Raw genomic sequence first — 18,040 nt, forward strand, 5'->3', positions numbered from 1 at the left:
AATGACCAATATCTTGATTGTAAACATGGAGAGAAAAAAAACCAAAACAAAACCCATGACCACATGGAAAACACTAAAGCATCAACTAGAGTTTATGTAACTCCAAACTCAAAATATTTTGGATTACTCCCAGTGTGGTGGATTTAGCAGTCTTATTGGTATATGCTAATGAAAGTGTCATGTTTCAGATTATCGAGCAGTTGGGTGAAGTGTACTAAATTCAAATGAACAGTTAGCTCATCCACACTAAGTGTATAATAACAAAAGCAGCTTGATAAGCACAGAGGATGGGTAAAATGAGGCAGCAATGAAAGACGTGGGCTTAGCAGAGGCAGAGAGCAGATCAGGTTAAGCTTATTATTCCATACTGTCTTGAAAATGTCATATATTTTATTCTTCTCCCCATTACTTACAGATTTGGCAGTTGCGGAGATGTATTGGACAACCATCTCTCTTTTGATGCTCAAGTCTTTCCCACGCAGTGGAACCTTGCGATCCTCATTCAGATTCATGTCTTCCTGTTGACAGACAGTCATCAGAGGATGAGTATATGGAGCAGAAAAACAACACATGTTACATTCTTGTATAAAGCACAGGTTTTTCAAACCTAAAAATCACCCTTTTAAACCTACATACAGATTTGCAAACAAGGTTATATCCATCATGTGTGTAGGTGGGTGCTTGCATTGTATTATCAATAATATAATCGAGATGTTTAGATTATAACCATTCCCTCCTCCTACCCCTTTACAGTTTGATTTACTACTATTTTCTTAATCTTGTAAACTTCTTTATAACCAGCGTGACACAAAGACAGACACACTTTGGGTTAAAGTCTCAAAGTGCAATTTTTTCAAATTGAGAAATGCATACAATAGTCACCGAACCAGGGAAAAAAAAGAAAAAAAAAAAAAACAACAACTCAAATTTTTTTTTAATTATTATTGTAGAGTAAGTAAATTGTATCACATTCACTTGAAATTGTAATGGCGTTTTTCCTTTCACAAAAAAAGAAAATTTGCGACGACTTGCAATAAATAGTTTTGAGAATCTAGCCATTTGTGCAAGTCCTTTTTAAATTTAGAGATCTGAGAGCTAAGCTTTTCACTGAAATGGTTTTATTCCAGTCCCTGGTACCAATATAAAATGTATTATGAACAAAAATTGCTCATAGATGTTCTTTCTTTTACACTTGGGAAGCATTTGAGGTTGAAGTCTGCCTGTCTCTATAATACACATCCTAACTGACATAGATGAACAGAAGAAGACATGATGAAATCTATGAGGCATTGTATTGCTCTGCAGGTTTGCAATTTGTTGAATCAGAAAGTAATTATCACCACCATCCCATCTGCCACACAGTTCTAAAAATGAAATGTGTAGCTGGGTCTTAATATGTCTGCCACTGGAACAATCTAAAAGCCTATAATTAATCTTTTAAAAGACTTGAGCTATTATGATGCGCATTATGCATTATTTTATGCAGTTTTACGGAAAGTGTGATGACATTTCACAAGATGATGTATAATTGCAATTTCTTTTTGTCACATTTAAAAATTAAACCCCTTCTTTGGATCTAAAATAATGTCTCTGAACTTTTTTTGCAAACATCTGTATTCTACAATTAACTGGTTTGTAGACCCATGTCATTTTAACGAATTCCTTGCCTTTATTAATCTGCTTACTTCAATGAATTCAACTGTGGTTATAAAAAAAATGTAATGGCTATGGTAATAAGTTAATGTGCATTCTGCAGCTCTAGGGTTCATGAGTTAAGGCGAGTGCTAAGCTAAGGGAAAAGACGCAAAGAGCAGCTTTTTCTGTAGAACGCGATACAACTTGCTTTAACAGGCTACAAAACCTAAAAAGTGACAGAAGCACACCGTATCTGACCAAAACCTTTCACGAATGTACAAAAACAGTTAAAAGATAAAAACAATAAAAAGATCACTCATAGAAAGATGTCACGTCTACCAATAACAGAACCAGGTTCAGCTACAGAAATATGAACTAAAAGAAAATGGTCTGCGCAGCACTGCGATGATGCGAGGAAGAAAAACTGCAGCTTCTCATCACTTGTATTCGAGCAGCTCTTCACCTACATTAACAACAAGGGGCCCCCATCGTGTCTTGTTTAAACTTGGTAAACTGTAGGGAAAAATATAAATCTGGGCTGCAGACACATCCAGCCAAATGAAGCATGCACACATAAACCTTCGCAACCCAGGGTAATAAACAGGTTGAGATACAATCGTTTTTGACCCACTATGGTGCCGCACATAATGAATCACATTAAGGTTGATCTGGAATATTTATTGTCATGCTTTGTGGAGCTGCAGCATGCCGATATTTCTCTGCAGCAGTTTTATTGTTGATGGACAACTACTGCAATCTAATTAATGCAATTAGAGGGATAAGGGTACAGGCAAAATTTAGATTTAGACTGTCCGTGTGAACAACCTGGCATGCATCAAGCTGCAGATTCTCTGGGGGGTTTTGGAGGATAAGTTTGAGAGTGGGTGTTGCTTATGCTGTGTTGAAATACCAATCCATTGCATAGCATGTAGCACCATTACAGCTTTTAGTGTGAATTTAAATTAAACACACCACACATCCTTATGTCCAGGGTCTCTCTTCAGTGTCTTGCTCTGAGAACTAAAAGAAGTTCAATGCTTCCCCATTTGAAAAAGCCATTCGGAAATTACAGTGGATAGAGTTACTGATGGCAGTAAAAAGCAAACATCCAGAATAAACAGAACGCTCTAGATGGCAACTATTTAGACCTTACATCCCTGTGAATACGTATAAGATGATTTTAAAAGGAAGTTGTTGTTTTCTCAATATTAATTCACAGAATGCATAAGTGTAAATACATTATGTATAGGCTTTAATTAACCATTTAACAATACACTTTTACACAAATCATTTGATTAAAAGATTCTGTAACATAGGTAAGCTGCATTTTTATTAATGTTTTTTTATTATTATTTTGTTCAGAGTCTATTGATTTTTTAATATTACATGCAGGACAGCTGCTATAAGATCGCTACCTTTATTAAAAATATACACGGATAAATCTACCAGTTAAAATCAACCAATGCCCAGAAATTACCCAATCAAAAATTTGAATCGAGTGAGAGTCCTAATTTCAACATATACTTTGGTGTGTGTTTGGTTTTTTTTTTTTTTCGTTTTTTACTTTGTAGTTAAGTCTTTACAATGTTAAAACGTTAATTGCTTACTTAGGGTTTATTTGCTTAGAAAATACTAACTAGGGATGTCAATATACATCAGATTGTAATATAAAGAGTCTGTGTGTACGAAGATATGGTTTAAACGCCACACCTGGACGGCATTTAAACATCCGGACAGGTAAAAAAATGTACATAAAAAAGCACATCCCTAAAAGCACATCAAAAAAAAAAAAATATATATATATATATATATATATATATATATATATATATATATATATATATATATATATATATATAAAATACACACACAATTTGCTTCCTCCAGACCAATAGGAATCTCAGCCCAAATCTTTAGCATCTGTAAAAACACAATTTACAACCATTAGTATCCTTGTTTATGACCTCTGAGGCCAATTCGTATTCCTGTCAACTCATTTTTTCTTGTTCTACTATCAGCTAATAGCTTTATATTGTGTAGAAGACCAGGAAAGGTATAATTATGTATCGTTCAATACCAATAATAAATAGAGCACTGGCAATCACTTGGTCTATTCATTCCTTTGTTTTGTTATAACATATTTCAGGACCATGAACATGCCTTACCAGTCATCTATCACACAACAAATTGAAGCACAAGTTTAATGTCACGCTGTTTTGAACACAAATATCATAATTGAGCAATGCAGTGAATCACCGAGTCAATGCACCGAGGCAAGGACATATTGTGTGATCCCTGCAATGTTAAACAGACTCCTACCCTTTACATGATCCAACAATAAAGACCATAGCAAAAATACTTGGCTGCATTTAATTCAGAGAGATAAACTGCAAGCTTTTCAGTTTTAATCCATTAATACAAGGGAAGAACATTTATAATATATAACAAATTCTGAGTCAAACTAAGCTCTTTGATTAAATACTTCTTGAATGTTATGTTAACAGTTCATAAATTCAGTGTCTGTGTGATTGTGTGCTATTCTAACTGCCAGCATTTGCTGCGTTACATACATTGAAGAGTTTTCTCTTTTTCATTGAAATGATTGTTCCACTTGTTTAATTGTTGTAGGGATGCACTTAATTTAACGTACATGTCTCTTGTCTGCCCCACACCCTTTTTGTGTTATCCTCGTGTGTGTATTTCTCGCCCCCAAAAAGTATGTTAAGCTTCCTGTCTGCTTACCTTTTCCCGTTTGCATCTTTATTCTCTGCTTAGTTTAATTTGCTTGTCTCGTCCTTCTTTCCTGAACCTGTGTGCACCAGGCGCCGCAATATGCTTTTATTAAAAGACAGTTATTTTATTTTATTTATCCCCGAGACTTTATTCTCCCTCTGTCATTTTCTCTGTGATTTTGAATGCATTGACCGTGACTGCTCCGTGATTTATGTCCAAATTTTCAGTGACAAACTCCTAGCCCTAGTTATAATGAAGGGCGTTATAGAGAGGGTATGCTGTATATACGACAACATTTTCACGTTGTTAAGTGCTGCAACAAAAATGATAAATTGCGGTATGTTTGCACAGAGACTGGCCCATCTTAGTACACCTATCCCTAAATGCAAGACCAATCCTCCATAAGGGGGCATCATTCATCTATACAACAGCTCAAGCGTTAATTATAATATGGTAAAACATTACTGGAAGAATATGTTTATAAACCACATATACTCCATCTGCAAAGCAAATAACGAATGTGCAAATAGCATCTGTGGTGATAATTGTGTTTTACAAGCAGTGGGCCAGGAAGGGGGTTATACAGGATACAATTGCAGCAGCTCTAACACAATTCTGTCAATGTAACAAGCACATTCACTGCCATAAAATTCTTGTCTGTCTTTCCATGATTAAGAATGCAGAGATGGCATGCATGGGAAGGGGGAGGGCAGAGGGAGGGGGTTGACCAGGCAAACACCCAAAACATCTGAATTATTCTAACTATCATCCTGAGATTGTGCCAAATGTCTGCATCAGCACAGCAACTAATACCCTAATCTTACATGTGTAATTTCAATGACTGGCACTAGCTCTTGTTTAACGAGGTGGCAGGACACAGAACTGCCCTCTGACAAGTAAACACTGTTGATCCAGCCTTGTGGAACTGATGCGAGAGCAAGCAAGCAAGCCAGCCTCCCCTCTTCACTACTTCTATAGCTTGCAACTGCAGAATCAACATTTTCCTCAGTGTTACTGGATAATTTGCCTCTCATTTTTTCAACTTCACCTTGATTAAGGAAATCAAATAATTGTCAAGAGCGAAGGAAAGTAAAGATCTCCATTTCTTTCAAAGGGAGACCTTGTACTTTCCTGTGCACCCGGGTGTGCAGTCTGGACAGAACTCATGCTTCAGGATCGTCCCAAGTGTTCTACGAGCGGAATCTTGCTAGAAAGAACCTCAAATCACCAAACACCGTGGCTGAAGTGATAAGACAGGAAGCAAACAGATCTAAGCTTTCAATCCTGGACAAGAGATTGACAGGCCGGGGACTCCTGAGTGGTGAGGGGTGCAAGGGAATAGGATGACAATAATTTTTTTTTTTTAAAAAATCCACTTTTTTGTTAGGCATACTCCAGGCTCATAAAATATATTAAGCTTTTGACTCATTGTAAGCAAGGCAGTGATGTTCCTGTTGACATGTTTTGAATTATACATCAGCTCCTTCAATTCAAAATGCAATATTATGTTGCGTACACTTACCGTATACACTAACCAGAGCTAGCTCTGTAACTAAATGGATTCAATATGTCTTTCAGGTGGAGCGGTATCATATTCATTAGCACTAATTCAACATCTTTGGTTAAGCTTTTTTGCTTCAGTCCAATTAGACTTAACACAACTGAAAAGGACCAAAGTTTTAAAAACAATGTCTTAACTTCCTTGTTATAAGAGCAGTGTCACTGGTCATCCTTTTCTGCTTCTGAAGAGTTTTTAGCCCACAGTATAGAGCGGTTTTAGAAGAAGTTAACCTTTTATCCTGGCACCAAACCCATTCCTGTTCTGCAGCTCAGTTTCAATGCAGTGGTCTAGCTGCAGTCGACAGCACCACACATGATGTGATTAGGTAACAGGAAGAAGCATTCTGACGCCATTGCTAATGAGAGGTAAGAAAATGGCTATCAAAACCTTGGTCGCCTTTCCTACAGTCTGTTAATGGAGATGTACTGTAGAGATTCCATTAACAAAGTCATCCTGAAGGGTGCAGGCAGGTGTCACAGACGTCTAGAATTGAGAAGGGAGTGGTGCTTACCATCATCTTCTCAAAGAGGTCGAAGATCTCCTTCTCGGACAGGTTCATGGATCGCTCATCGAAGAGGGGCTGCGGGGCGGGCAGCTCGTTGGCAATGGTCAGCGGGTCTGTTGGGTGCTGAATGAGAAGCTTCTCACGCTTGGGACCCGATTTCCTTAAACTGGTGATTCTGTTCCGCTAGAAAATGAGCAGAAAAGAGGACTACAGATAATCACTGTGTTTTAGGAATATAATACATGTATCAGTGTGCAGTATTTATATTTTTTTTTTATACTCAATAGTTTTTTAAACTAAAATAATATATCATGAAAACATATATATATAAAGAACATAAGAAAGTTTCAAACGAGAGGAGGCCATTCAGCCCACCTTGCTCGTTTGGTTGTTACTAGCTTATTGATCCCAGAATCTCATCAAGCAGCTTCTTGAAGGATCCCAGGGTGTCGGCTTCAACAACATCTGGGGAGTTGGTTCCAGATCCTCACAATTCTCTGTGTAAAAACGTGCCCCCTATTTTCTGTTCTGAATGCCCCTTTGTCCAATTTCCATTCGTGACCAATGGTCCTTGTTTCTTTTTTCAGGTCGAAAAAGTCCCTTGGATCGACATTGTAAATACCTTATAATATGTGTGCGTGCCAGTTAACAGATAATGTCAGTTTAATGTGAGTTTAGTGTCCAAAGACATACAGTATGATATATAGCATGTCAGTCTTAATCCTGTCATGGTTTAGAAGGAACTGTTTTTACAAAATGTCTTTAATGCCTGGAACCTCACAACTCCAGTTCTGGCAATGTGTTAATCACTGTGCTTTTCATCTGAAAGACTACTTACTGTAGTAGAAATGAAATGGTTAAGTTGGGAAACTGGAGCTCTTTGAGTGCCGTTGACAAGCTGGTCTTGGTAGTTGGTGGATAACCATCTTATTAACTTTCCATGACTTCAGAAAGATACTAAAATTATATAGAAGTAGACCAAGATATACAGTGCCTATAGAAAGTCTGCACCCCCTTTACCTTTTGTTGCCTTATAGCCTGGAATTAAAATGCATTAGACATTGACATTAAATTTTTTTTTCATTTACACATCCTACACCACAACTTCCAAGTGAAAAAAATATTCTAGAAATTTGTAGAAAATTAATTAAAAATAAAAACTGAAATAGCTTGGTTGGATAAGTGTCCACCCCCCCTTGTAATATCAATCCTAAATTAGCTCAGGTGTAACCAATCGCCTTCAAAATCACACACCAAGTTAAATGGCCTCCACCTGTGTTAAATTGTAGTGATTCGCAAGATTTCAGGATAAATTCAGCAGTTCCTGTAGGTTCCCTCTGCTGGGTAGCACATTTCAAAGCAAAGACTCAACCATGAGCACCAAGGCACTTTCAAAATAACTCTGGGACAGTTGTTGAAAGGCACAGATCAGGGTATGGGTATAAAGGCCTTGAATATCCCTTGGAGCACAGTCAAGACGATTATTAAGAAGCGGGAGGTGTATGGCACCACCAAGACCCTGCCTAGATCAGGCCGTCCCTCCAAACTGGATGACAGAGCAAGAAGGAGACTGATCACAGAGGCTACCAAGAGGCCAATGGCAACTTTGCAGGAGCTACAGGATTTTACTGCCAAGACTGGTCAAAGTGTGCATGTACAACAATATCCCAAGCACTCCACAAATCTGGCCTGTATGGTAGGGTGGCAAGAAGGAAGACATTACTCAAGAAAGCCCACCTTGAATCCCATTAGAAGTATGCAAAAAACACTACAGAGATTCTGTAGCCATGTGGCAAAAAGTTTTGTGGTCTGATGAAACTAAAATGGAACTTTTTGGCCAAAATGCAAACCGTTACGTTTGGCACAAACCCAACACAGCGCTAAGAAATAAAAGTTAAATGTCCTTGAGTGGCCCAGTTAGAGCCCTGACCTAAATCCAATCAACACTTTGTGCCATGACTTGAGGATTGCTGTTCATCAACACTCCCCAAGGAACACGACAGAGCTTTAACAGTTTTGTAAAGAAGAATGGTCAAATATTGCCAAATCAAGTGTGCAAAGTTGGACCTATCCCAACAGACTCACAGCTGTAATTGCTACCTAAGGTGATTCCACCAAGGGGGGGGGGGGGGGGGGGGTTGAGACTTATCCAATTATTATCTTTCATTTTTATATTTCTAATGTATATAAAAAAAATAAAAATTCTCCTTAACAGTGTGGAGTATGGTGTGTAGATAAGTGGAAAAAAATCCTCATTTAAACGCATGAAACTCTGAGGCAATGACATAACAAAAAAGTGAAAAGTTCAAGTGGGTGTGGACTTTCTATAGGCACTGTAGCTGGAATGATACAATCCTTTATTGACCTCATGAACAGGTATTAAGATGTAGTGCAACTGGAATTCATTTAGAATATTTAATGAACCCACAAACCAACAACCAAGCCATGTCTCTGGTAAACAACTAGTTGGTTAGATTAATATAAAGCAATCAGTGATTAAAAAAAAGTACTAATGAATATAAAGCTATCATTGGCATGTAGAAAATGATGTTATCATACAATGCTCTGCATAGAAGCATTACAGATACATGACCATGGACTGGAAAGAAGATCATGTTGAACAGTAATAAAGTTGCCTCATTTCACACACTTGCTAACGACTCTCAAAGTTCCAAAAACCATGCAACGAATCTGTTAGCAGTGACTGTGGAGACGGGAGCATGCTTTTTGGAGAAATGTGCATTCTATTAAAATGGGTGTTGGTTTACACATTGAGAAGATTTAAATACTTGTGGACATAAGAACACACCAAGTAAGAGCTGTGGAAACAAAACTGTTTAAATAAGAAGAAAAAACAAAAACTGTCCACAAATATTAAAAGAGTAATTAGCCATTTTCTCAGGTGTTCTGGTATCAATATGCAGTTTTTAGAACTGTTATTGAAATCTGCCTTTACCTGCCTTTGAGCTTGATCCTAACTGCTAAGACTGAATAGCCTTCCTCATCCCATCAAAACCATGTGACCTTTCAACTCTGCCAGACAGCTCTACATGTATATAGAGTAGCTGAGGCTGGAGCTCGAGTCCCATTATCAGTGGAATGGAATGACGCCGGCTGTTCTGTGCCAGTACTTTGGATCTCATGCTCAAAAGCAAGTTCAAAACCAAAATATAGCCGGATTTGTAAAAAAAATAAATAAATAAAAAAATAATAATAACTCAATATTGGAGCAAAAAAAACCTAACCATTCAAAATGATTGCAAATACCATAAAACGTGGTTCAATGGCGTGTAAAGCTAGTTACTCTTTAAAAACTAAATAAAAATCATGCAAAAGAAAAGAAAATAAAACACGCAAAAGAAATAAAACTAGGAACACCTTACCACATCATCAGCCAAAGTTTTAATGTGTATGTTCTGTAGAAGGGAAAGGTAAACAAAACAAATGAGCCCCAACTGATTATAAAAAACACAGACACAGGACGCGGACGCACGTGTGTGGGTTTAGATGGAGTACACACAAACATATGCATTGAGATTAGGGTTGTTAAGTAAACGTAAGAGTTATACACGATTATCATGCTACACAATTTCTAGAAAGCATTTACAAAACTTTTACTCACATCGTATTGAAGTATAAAGTACAAGAATACATTGTAGAGAGGGAAACTCAAATGTAGGCCACTCAAGTAGAATCCAGTACAACAGATAACTCCATGGAAAACACAAGACCATTTTGATTTATTTTCCAGTATAATTAGAACTACTTAATTATTCATAGGGTACTATTTTTCCTTAAAAGATGCTTTGTGCTGAAAAGACTTAATTAAAAATAGTCTTTTAAGAAACAGTTAAAATCACACTCCATTGAACTATCTACATAATTCACTGAATCTATCCATCTACTGTACGTCAGTTTCTATTCAGAATTTCTTCCAGGACGTTAACATCTATTATCTCAATGCATCGTCAGCTGCTAGTCTGGGATTTATGATTGGTAGAGTAGATTAAATCGATATGTGTTGGTATTCAGAAATCTCAGTTTGCCCCCTCGAGTCAAGAATGACAAGAAAACAGCCCAAAACATAATGCAAAGAAGTTCAAAGAACCTCAGAAGACAAGGATTTAGAAACAGCGTTCACACTGTTGGCACAAATAACCTCCCTTTCAATCATGTAGATTCAAAATGCTATTCTGGTCAACAAACTGGTAACACATTTTGTATCTTTAAAAAAAAAAAAAAAAAACTATAATAATGTCACCTCTATTGTTTTTAATTTCTGTTTACTATATTAAAATTGTATTTCACTGTGATGTTTCAAATATCTGGATGTATTTTCACAAATTTTCCTTTTAAACTCTCTTCAAATGTCTATCAATGAGTATTGAACACCGCAAAGTAAAAAAATACTCAGTTCAAAAGTAAGCTTGTGGCGGTTTCTTCATTACTTTAACTAAAACAATTAAAACTTCAAAAATGTTGACAGATACGATGCTAACTGCTAACAAAACATATGCCAGCTACAGGATAATATAGTGCAAGTATTACAACTTACCATCAAGTATGGTTTACGGGCTATGAATGCAGCTGTTGTTTTTCACTGTTTAAACTCAAACCACACTTTTCAAAAGGTATGCCAATTTATTGTTGACTATAATTTGTACTCTGTTACACACAGAAAAATAAGCAGTTCACCATATGTTGCGTTCTACAATAAAAGTCGTAATGAGCATAAATTCGGCAAGCTGCAGCCATCAAATTGACTTCCTGCAGTTACATGTGGCGTGTCTCTAATATATGGATATTGTTCACTGCCTCCAGAACTGCTGGAGACATCTTTGACAGCGCTTCCCCCACTGGTACCAAGTCCATAATGCCTCTCTACGTGCCTGCTAAATAAAAACATCACACTTTTAAAACTGCCAAATCAATTTTCTTGTCTCTCTCAAGCCGTATGCTTTTGAGGTATCTGCATTGAAATCAAGAGCTGTTAAATGCTTTGCATGAATTCAATGTTAGCAGTGGTGTTGAATCTCATTAATATAAACCTCAGGGGAGCTCTTAAAATAGTCCACACCAGCCAGGGACTGCAATATTGAGGTTGTACTTTACCTATATTAAAATAATTATATTAATACACTGCTCTGACTTTTGTGTCAGTGAGCTGTCCCTAGAACAGGACTATTACATTTATTATGCAAACAACAACTATGGCCCATAGTCTACGATAAAAGACGCGTCTCCCCGTTTCACAATGGGAAAGACATTGAGAACACATTGTTTCAGGCAGTCTCAAAAGTGATGACCATTCACCAGCCTCTGCGCTCCCGCGGGTTACAGTGGAAAATCATCTGGGCACAGTCCACCTGATCATGCTTCAGCAACCCCTACTGGCCAGGCTGCGCTCGACTCTAAGGATCAGGACATTGGCCTTTTTCATTGCCAAGGTCTGGCAGGTGAAAAAAGATTTTCAAGTGTCATTCAAAACTGGGAAATATTAAAAACTGGTGTACAGAAAATAAATTCGAGCAGTCAGAATCATGAAGAGTAAATCGTCATGACCTAAAATCAACTGTGTGTTCATATAGAAATTGAACTTTAGAGCTTGACTTGTGTATTTTCACAAATGAATATGAAGTCAAATGTAAATGTGACATGCAGGTATGTATGTAAAGACAGACCGACCGGCATCACTTTCCACTACATCCCTAGCAGGGGATAATGAATAACCAGTAGATTTGATCACGAACCATCGTGATACTTTGGCATCATCAAAATCCAGCTCTTGAATCCCTTTGTGCAGTAATCTACAGTAAGAGAGGTAGTGTATTATCGTTTTAAAATGCAATGAAGGAGAAGCCATGACCGGGTCATAAAATAGTTTGATCAAAGCTGTTTATGATTCTCCTAGCATTTGTGTTTAGACTGGAAAATACTTAGAGGAGGTAATAAAAACAGTGCAGTGAAGGAGTGATTGGGTACTTTGGACAAATAAAAAGATAGACAGATGTAACCAAAACAAATTACCTTGGATGATTTTGATGGCTTTGCATTGCTGAAAATAAATTACAAGTAGAGCAAAATGTACTTTGCGATCACTTACACAATAGTGGGAAAGATGAAATGTTTAAAAGGACAAATGGAAAAAATACTGTGAACAGAGAAAATTGAAGGACTGAAAGAAGCAGAATAGACAAAGAATATTAATCCCAGGAAGAGAATCATTTGAATCAAGCGCTCCCAAACACAGATACATAAGAAAAATAATGACTTAGACAGCAGGATAGTACCAGAATGTCCATTCTGCTTCATTGAATTTATAGTGAACTAGGAGCAAAGTTTGCTTTATATGATGCAGAATAGTATAGCTGACCACCTCTGCTACTCAAATAATAACGGAATTGTAAACATTAAAAAGTAATTGTTCACAATACGGTAGAATCTTGTTTATCCAAACCCATCTGCTTAGGATTAGCAAGAGCCTACTGTAGTTGAAAATATAAAAAAAATAAATCATAACGAAAGTATACAGCATTATATCAACATTATTGAGAACAGGTGACATTTGATATTCAATATTAATCTTTCCTCACCTTCAACCATCCCGTGTATAAATGCAATACTATACAGTTTACAAGCAACATCAGGAGTCTAAAGGCAAAGATGTACAGGTCTCCAAACATGTTACTGTATCCCCTATGCGGGTGTACGTACAGTACTGACGGAAGTCTAATTAGTGTGGTTTGTATGCTCCAACACCACAGCACTATTTATCCTAAACCATTAAGCCCTCTAGGCAGATCTTTTTAATATGCAAATTTTATGAGCTACAATATACTAGAAATAAAGTCAACCAAATATACATTTTCATTAAAAGGAATTACTGAAAACTAATTCTGCTTATTGCACTAAATTAAAGAGGCACAATCAGACTTTATTGCAGTTATATAGCCAGTGCTGCATTAAATACACCGAGCATCAGGTCCTTTGGAGCAGCAGAACCATTGTGAATTAAAGCTGGTCTGTGGTAAGCTGCCAGTTTAATTGCTAACAAACTTTATTACTGAAAGAAAATTAGGATTTAATTTTCTTTATCAAATTAAAGAAATGAACAAACCATTAAGACGCAAAAGTGCAAAATCTCCCATGGCTGAAAATGCCTCTGTTCCTATGGTAATGTAATGCTTTGTGAAACTGATTTGAAATTAGTAGAGGGTTACACAATTCTGCAACTCATTTATAGACATTTTGCAGCTTGGAATTTATATCTAGAAAATGAAATTGAGCTCACTGCTTTTTATATAACAAGAGCAAGCCTATCTTCCTTACCTGAATAAGATCAGACAAAGATATATGCAGTATGTATAATAATTCATAGGGCCCTAGTCATTTACAGTCATGAGAATACTCTCATTCAAAATTATCGAAAGATGTGGCATCACTGCAAATTTTATTAACTTGAACACAATTTCATCCAGCCTATCAAAACGATCATAAACAGTGTTGTTACTCTGAGGATTCAACCAAAAAAAAAAAAAAAACACTGAAAAAGGAAAATGACTGCAGTGTATGTAAATCTATGAGTTGACATGACCTGTCCACTTACAGTGTGACAGTTGTGTGCAACTATGCAGCTACAATCATGAGAAAGAAGAAGGATCTCGACAGCTTCACAAGAGGCATAGGTACATAAGCAGATCGTCTCTGAACAAGAATATATAAACCAACCCTGCCACACCAGACAAAACTCACATCTTTCCACTTAAACAATGCAAGGGGAGCTTTGTGGTCCTACCCACGATAAATGCCATCTGTCATTTTTTGTCCAGTCAGTACAGAACGGAACACTGTCTTCACTCCCAACCCGAGACTTTGAATACAAAACATCGAATCCAGACGTTCACAAATGTCTGCTTAGACACAAAATATGTAAAACCAAAATACCAACACCTTACTATGACAAAACTACAAACACCTTGATATCAGGACCATAGGGCCTCAAATACCTCACGAAAAACAATGTTGATCCATTAGACATGAGTTTTAATTAGATCCCCCTCCGTAGTTGTTAAATCAGTTTTGAAACAGGGTTTAGGAAATTAACAAGCGGTTCATTTCTGGCATACAGCATTTGCTACAGGTTATCAAAGTGATAAAGAATTATGTGCTCAAGGTATGAATCAGAAAACAGCCTAGCACCTATCTGATTCAAGGAGCAAAATCTACATAAAAGGAGGGCTGCAATATCCTGCCTGGAAAAAACTCTGTTCAGAATGCAAAAAAATAAATAAATAAATGAATGGACCAAAAACAACTAACAGGAAGGAACAGATGCTACTGTTGATCCGAGTAGTTAGAAGCAGCGTTTCTTGCTAGTTTTATATCATTACAATTATCCCTTGGCCTTTGCACTTGCTTTGAAATATGGCCCGCCAAAATATAAGAAAATTAAACTAATGGCTGGGAAACTGTCAGGAGACCACAAGGAATCCATGCCTACCTGTGTGAAACGAACATCCCCCTGGCAACTTCTGCATGTATATGCATCAGAGTCAAGGAAAGTGCCATCTATAATTTTAAAACACCAGTAGGGAACCCTCCCTTTTGAGAATTAAAACAAGATATATCCAGATGGTAGGTTTCCAAGGCACAGCACAAATTAAGACACAAAATGAGAAAAGACAGTGAGAAAACACACTACATTTTTCAAACTGTTTTTGTTCGATGCATACAATTACAGCATACAGTACACACCACCAGGTTGAGTTTCTGCTGCAATGATCCCTGGCACTGGGATCCAGTCTAATCCCTCCATTTGCATACTACTGTAGGCCAGACAAAAGTCCAAACAGCTACCATCACAAACATGTTTTTTTTTTATTAAAACACATGCCTGAACCTTACGAGGCTAAAGGCATCAAATACATTGACTGCACATTAAAGCATTTGTCTAAGGTGTATTACCAATTTTTCTTTTTAATTTGACGACTACCACTACTTCTACTGTATATTTCAAAGGCACTGCCTGCAGCCACTTACTATATTTTCTCTTGTTAAGGTACCAAGGTAAGTTCAGTGTGTTTGTCAGCTGTGCTCCAGTTTCACTAGCACCTCCAAGAAAGGAACCAGGTGAATGTAGGTCAAAGAGGTTACACAGTATATTATTCCCCACCTAAATCCTTTCACAGGAATCCTGGGCTCTTGCAGGTTGTAGGTACATCAACACAGCAATACAATAAAGTGAGAACTTTCAGCATACATAAGTCACCACTAGGTGGCAGATTAGAACCTATTTGGTTAATTTTCAACAGCACACTGGATGCAGTACAATGAGGTGCAGGGACAAAAATTGACCAACTGTTGATGAAGACCGAGTCTAAAGTTAATTGAGCAACATGGTACACACAGGTTTGCTCTTGATGCCATAAATACGCCCACATCTAAACCACAACCGCACTGAAATAGTTGTTTTCTGGAAACTGGCAGGTAGGGGAATTCTGTATTACAGTAAATAAGTTTCCAGTTCTGCCATAGATAGTTAGGTAATAAATCTGTGTTTAACCAGCTGGTTTCAGCACCATAAAACTCAAAAAAGTCACTCCGCTAATGTCTCATTTTATGCTAATAGTGTAGGGTTACGGTCTTAGTTTTCATTGATATCAATATTATATTAAATTACTATCAAAATAATAGAATGCAATGTTACCCTGTGTTGTCGATATAAATCACTGGACAACAATGCCCGTCGACGCCACGTTGAGACAGAGTGCGAGCAATTACATCACATAGCAACAGGCGCGGACTTCAATCCAGATTTGGGTTAGATTAGAAAAGAATCATTTTTGAAAGACGTATTTTATTCGTTTATAAAGAAAACTTCGACCATCTTATATGTGATTACACTATATCCTGGAGGCTACACTGCAGAACCACAGGCGCCCTATCGGCCACAGGGGTCACTGATGCGCAGTGAGCAGTGGATTCCCCAGCCGACCTAAGCCCCCCTACCCGGGCAGCGCTCGGCCAATTGAGCACCACCCCCTAGGAGCTCCTGGTCACGGCTGCGACATAGCCTGGACTCGAACCTGCGATCCCCAGACTACAGGTCACATCCATGTGGAGCACCTTTGCTGGACGCGCCACTCGGGAGACCTTTGCTTTTGTTTTTAAAAAGGAAACGTCCAAGACCATGAAAGCTACAGCAGACAGGTAATCATTACAATAAAATAGATGCAGACTGATGCACTGCAGGCTCACAGTCCAAGACATTCCTGATTTTACTGTGAGTTTAATGAAGTAATAGGCTGAGAGTAAGAACTCAGGTGGGCCTAATGATGCTTATAGGAACAGAATGGCTCTTGTATGCATGAATCTTTATATCATCACTTCACTAGTGTTTCATCTTAGACTAAATTAAGTTTGATGTTAAGTGTTTGTTAAACGTTTTACTCTCTTTAATAGTGTCATTTTAGCCTAGGCACAGCAGGAACACAAACGGTCTATTGGCGTGGCAGTCAAGGTTAAAGCTGCAGCCCACAACATCTGTTTCTTAGCATGTCTATTAAAGCAGAACTGCAGTATCCAAGGGGCAAAGCCTTTGCACAGGTTCCCTAAATGCCTGGGCCTAAATATGCTTTCTGCCTCTCCATATGCTGCATAGCAGATAATACGGTATGCTAATAAAATGCAGAATTGTATGCACAGTTTAAGATTACGTCTCTTTCAAATTCTGTGGGTCCTCTCACTGGAAATGTAATAGCCACGGGTATTGCACTGCAGTAATATTGCCAAGTCATCCCAATAGAGGTTTTATTCATCAAAGCAGACGAATAACAGTACAGAGTTGACAGAGTTGACAGAGCACATGTTATTACTAAGCAAGCATCTTTAAAGAACGTCTCTGAACATATACAGACTTATTTTTTTGTATTGGGGTTTAAGTTCGAACAGAAGGAAAGCACTTACACAGTAATATTAGAAGAAACTTTGGGAAAAGATTTAGTCTAAATGCTAAGACACAGAAGAACCGTGTTATAGAAATGATCTGAAAGTACTTTGCTTTATTGCACTGTATGGGATCAAAATTGTTGTAATTTAATGCAACCATCTGAGGTTAAACATTTTAAAAAGAACTGATTTCTTTTCGTTTGCAATGACAAGCAAAATAAAGAATGTCTCATACGTTTTTGCTGCTACCACATAATACTGAAACTCCATTACCCAAACCAAAAAGTACTATATTCTTACACAACCAAGCTGTCAAATAAAATGGGTTCGACTGCTGTCCATTCCATAATCACTATATTTTGTTTAAAATCATGAAGCCACACACAGTTAATCTGAAAAATGCCTAATCTCAGTCTGACCCACTTATTCAGCAGCTAGAAGAGGCTCCACATGACTTTCCATATGCAAGCCTCAGAAATGTGAAACAGGAAATGTTTATTTCATTGTTGTTTATTTTTTAAGGATATGGCAGGCAGATTCTAAAGATGATACAATGAGACTGAGTAACCACTGAACAAATGGGATGACACAAAAACACTACAAAAAAAAAAAAAAAAAAGCCGATCTACTGAAAAAGTATTAAATACTTTTAAAAGTGT

The 18,040-nt window shown here is 37.4% G+C and overlaps 1 protein-coding gene across 1 annotated transcript in view; it reads right to left on the reverse strand.

Annotated features, from left to right (window-relative positions):
- Positions 1-18,040, reverse strand: part of diaph2 (diaphanous-related formin 2) — a 448,520-nt gene that overhangs the window by 417,743 nt on the left and 12,737 nt on the right. Inside the window, exons 3-5 of the mRNA XM_041253971.1 lie at positions 9,818-9,850; positions 6,441-6,617; positions 414-518 (exon numbers count right to left, since the gene is read on the reverse strand). Of these exons, the coding sequence (XP_041109905.1) occupies positions 414-518; positions 6,441-6,617; positions 9,818-9,850 (315 nt within the window). The remainder of the gene's footprint in view (positions 1-413; positions 519-6,440; positions 6,618-9,817; positions 9,851-18,040) is intronic.

This window comes from Polyodon spathula, chromosome 7 (assembly GCF_017654505.1).
Source record: "Polyodon spathula isolate WHYD16114869_AA chromosome 7, ASM1765450v1, whole genome shotgun sequence".
In the NCBI taxonomy this organism is placed as follows: Eukaryota; Metazoa; Chordata; class Actinopteri; order Acipenseriformes; family Polyodontidae; genus Polyodon; species Polyodon spathula.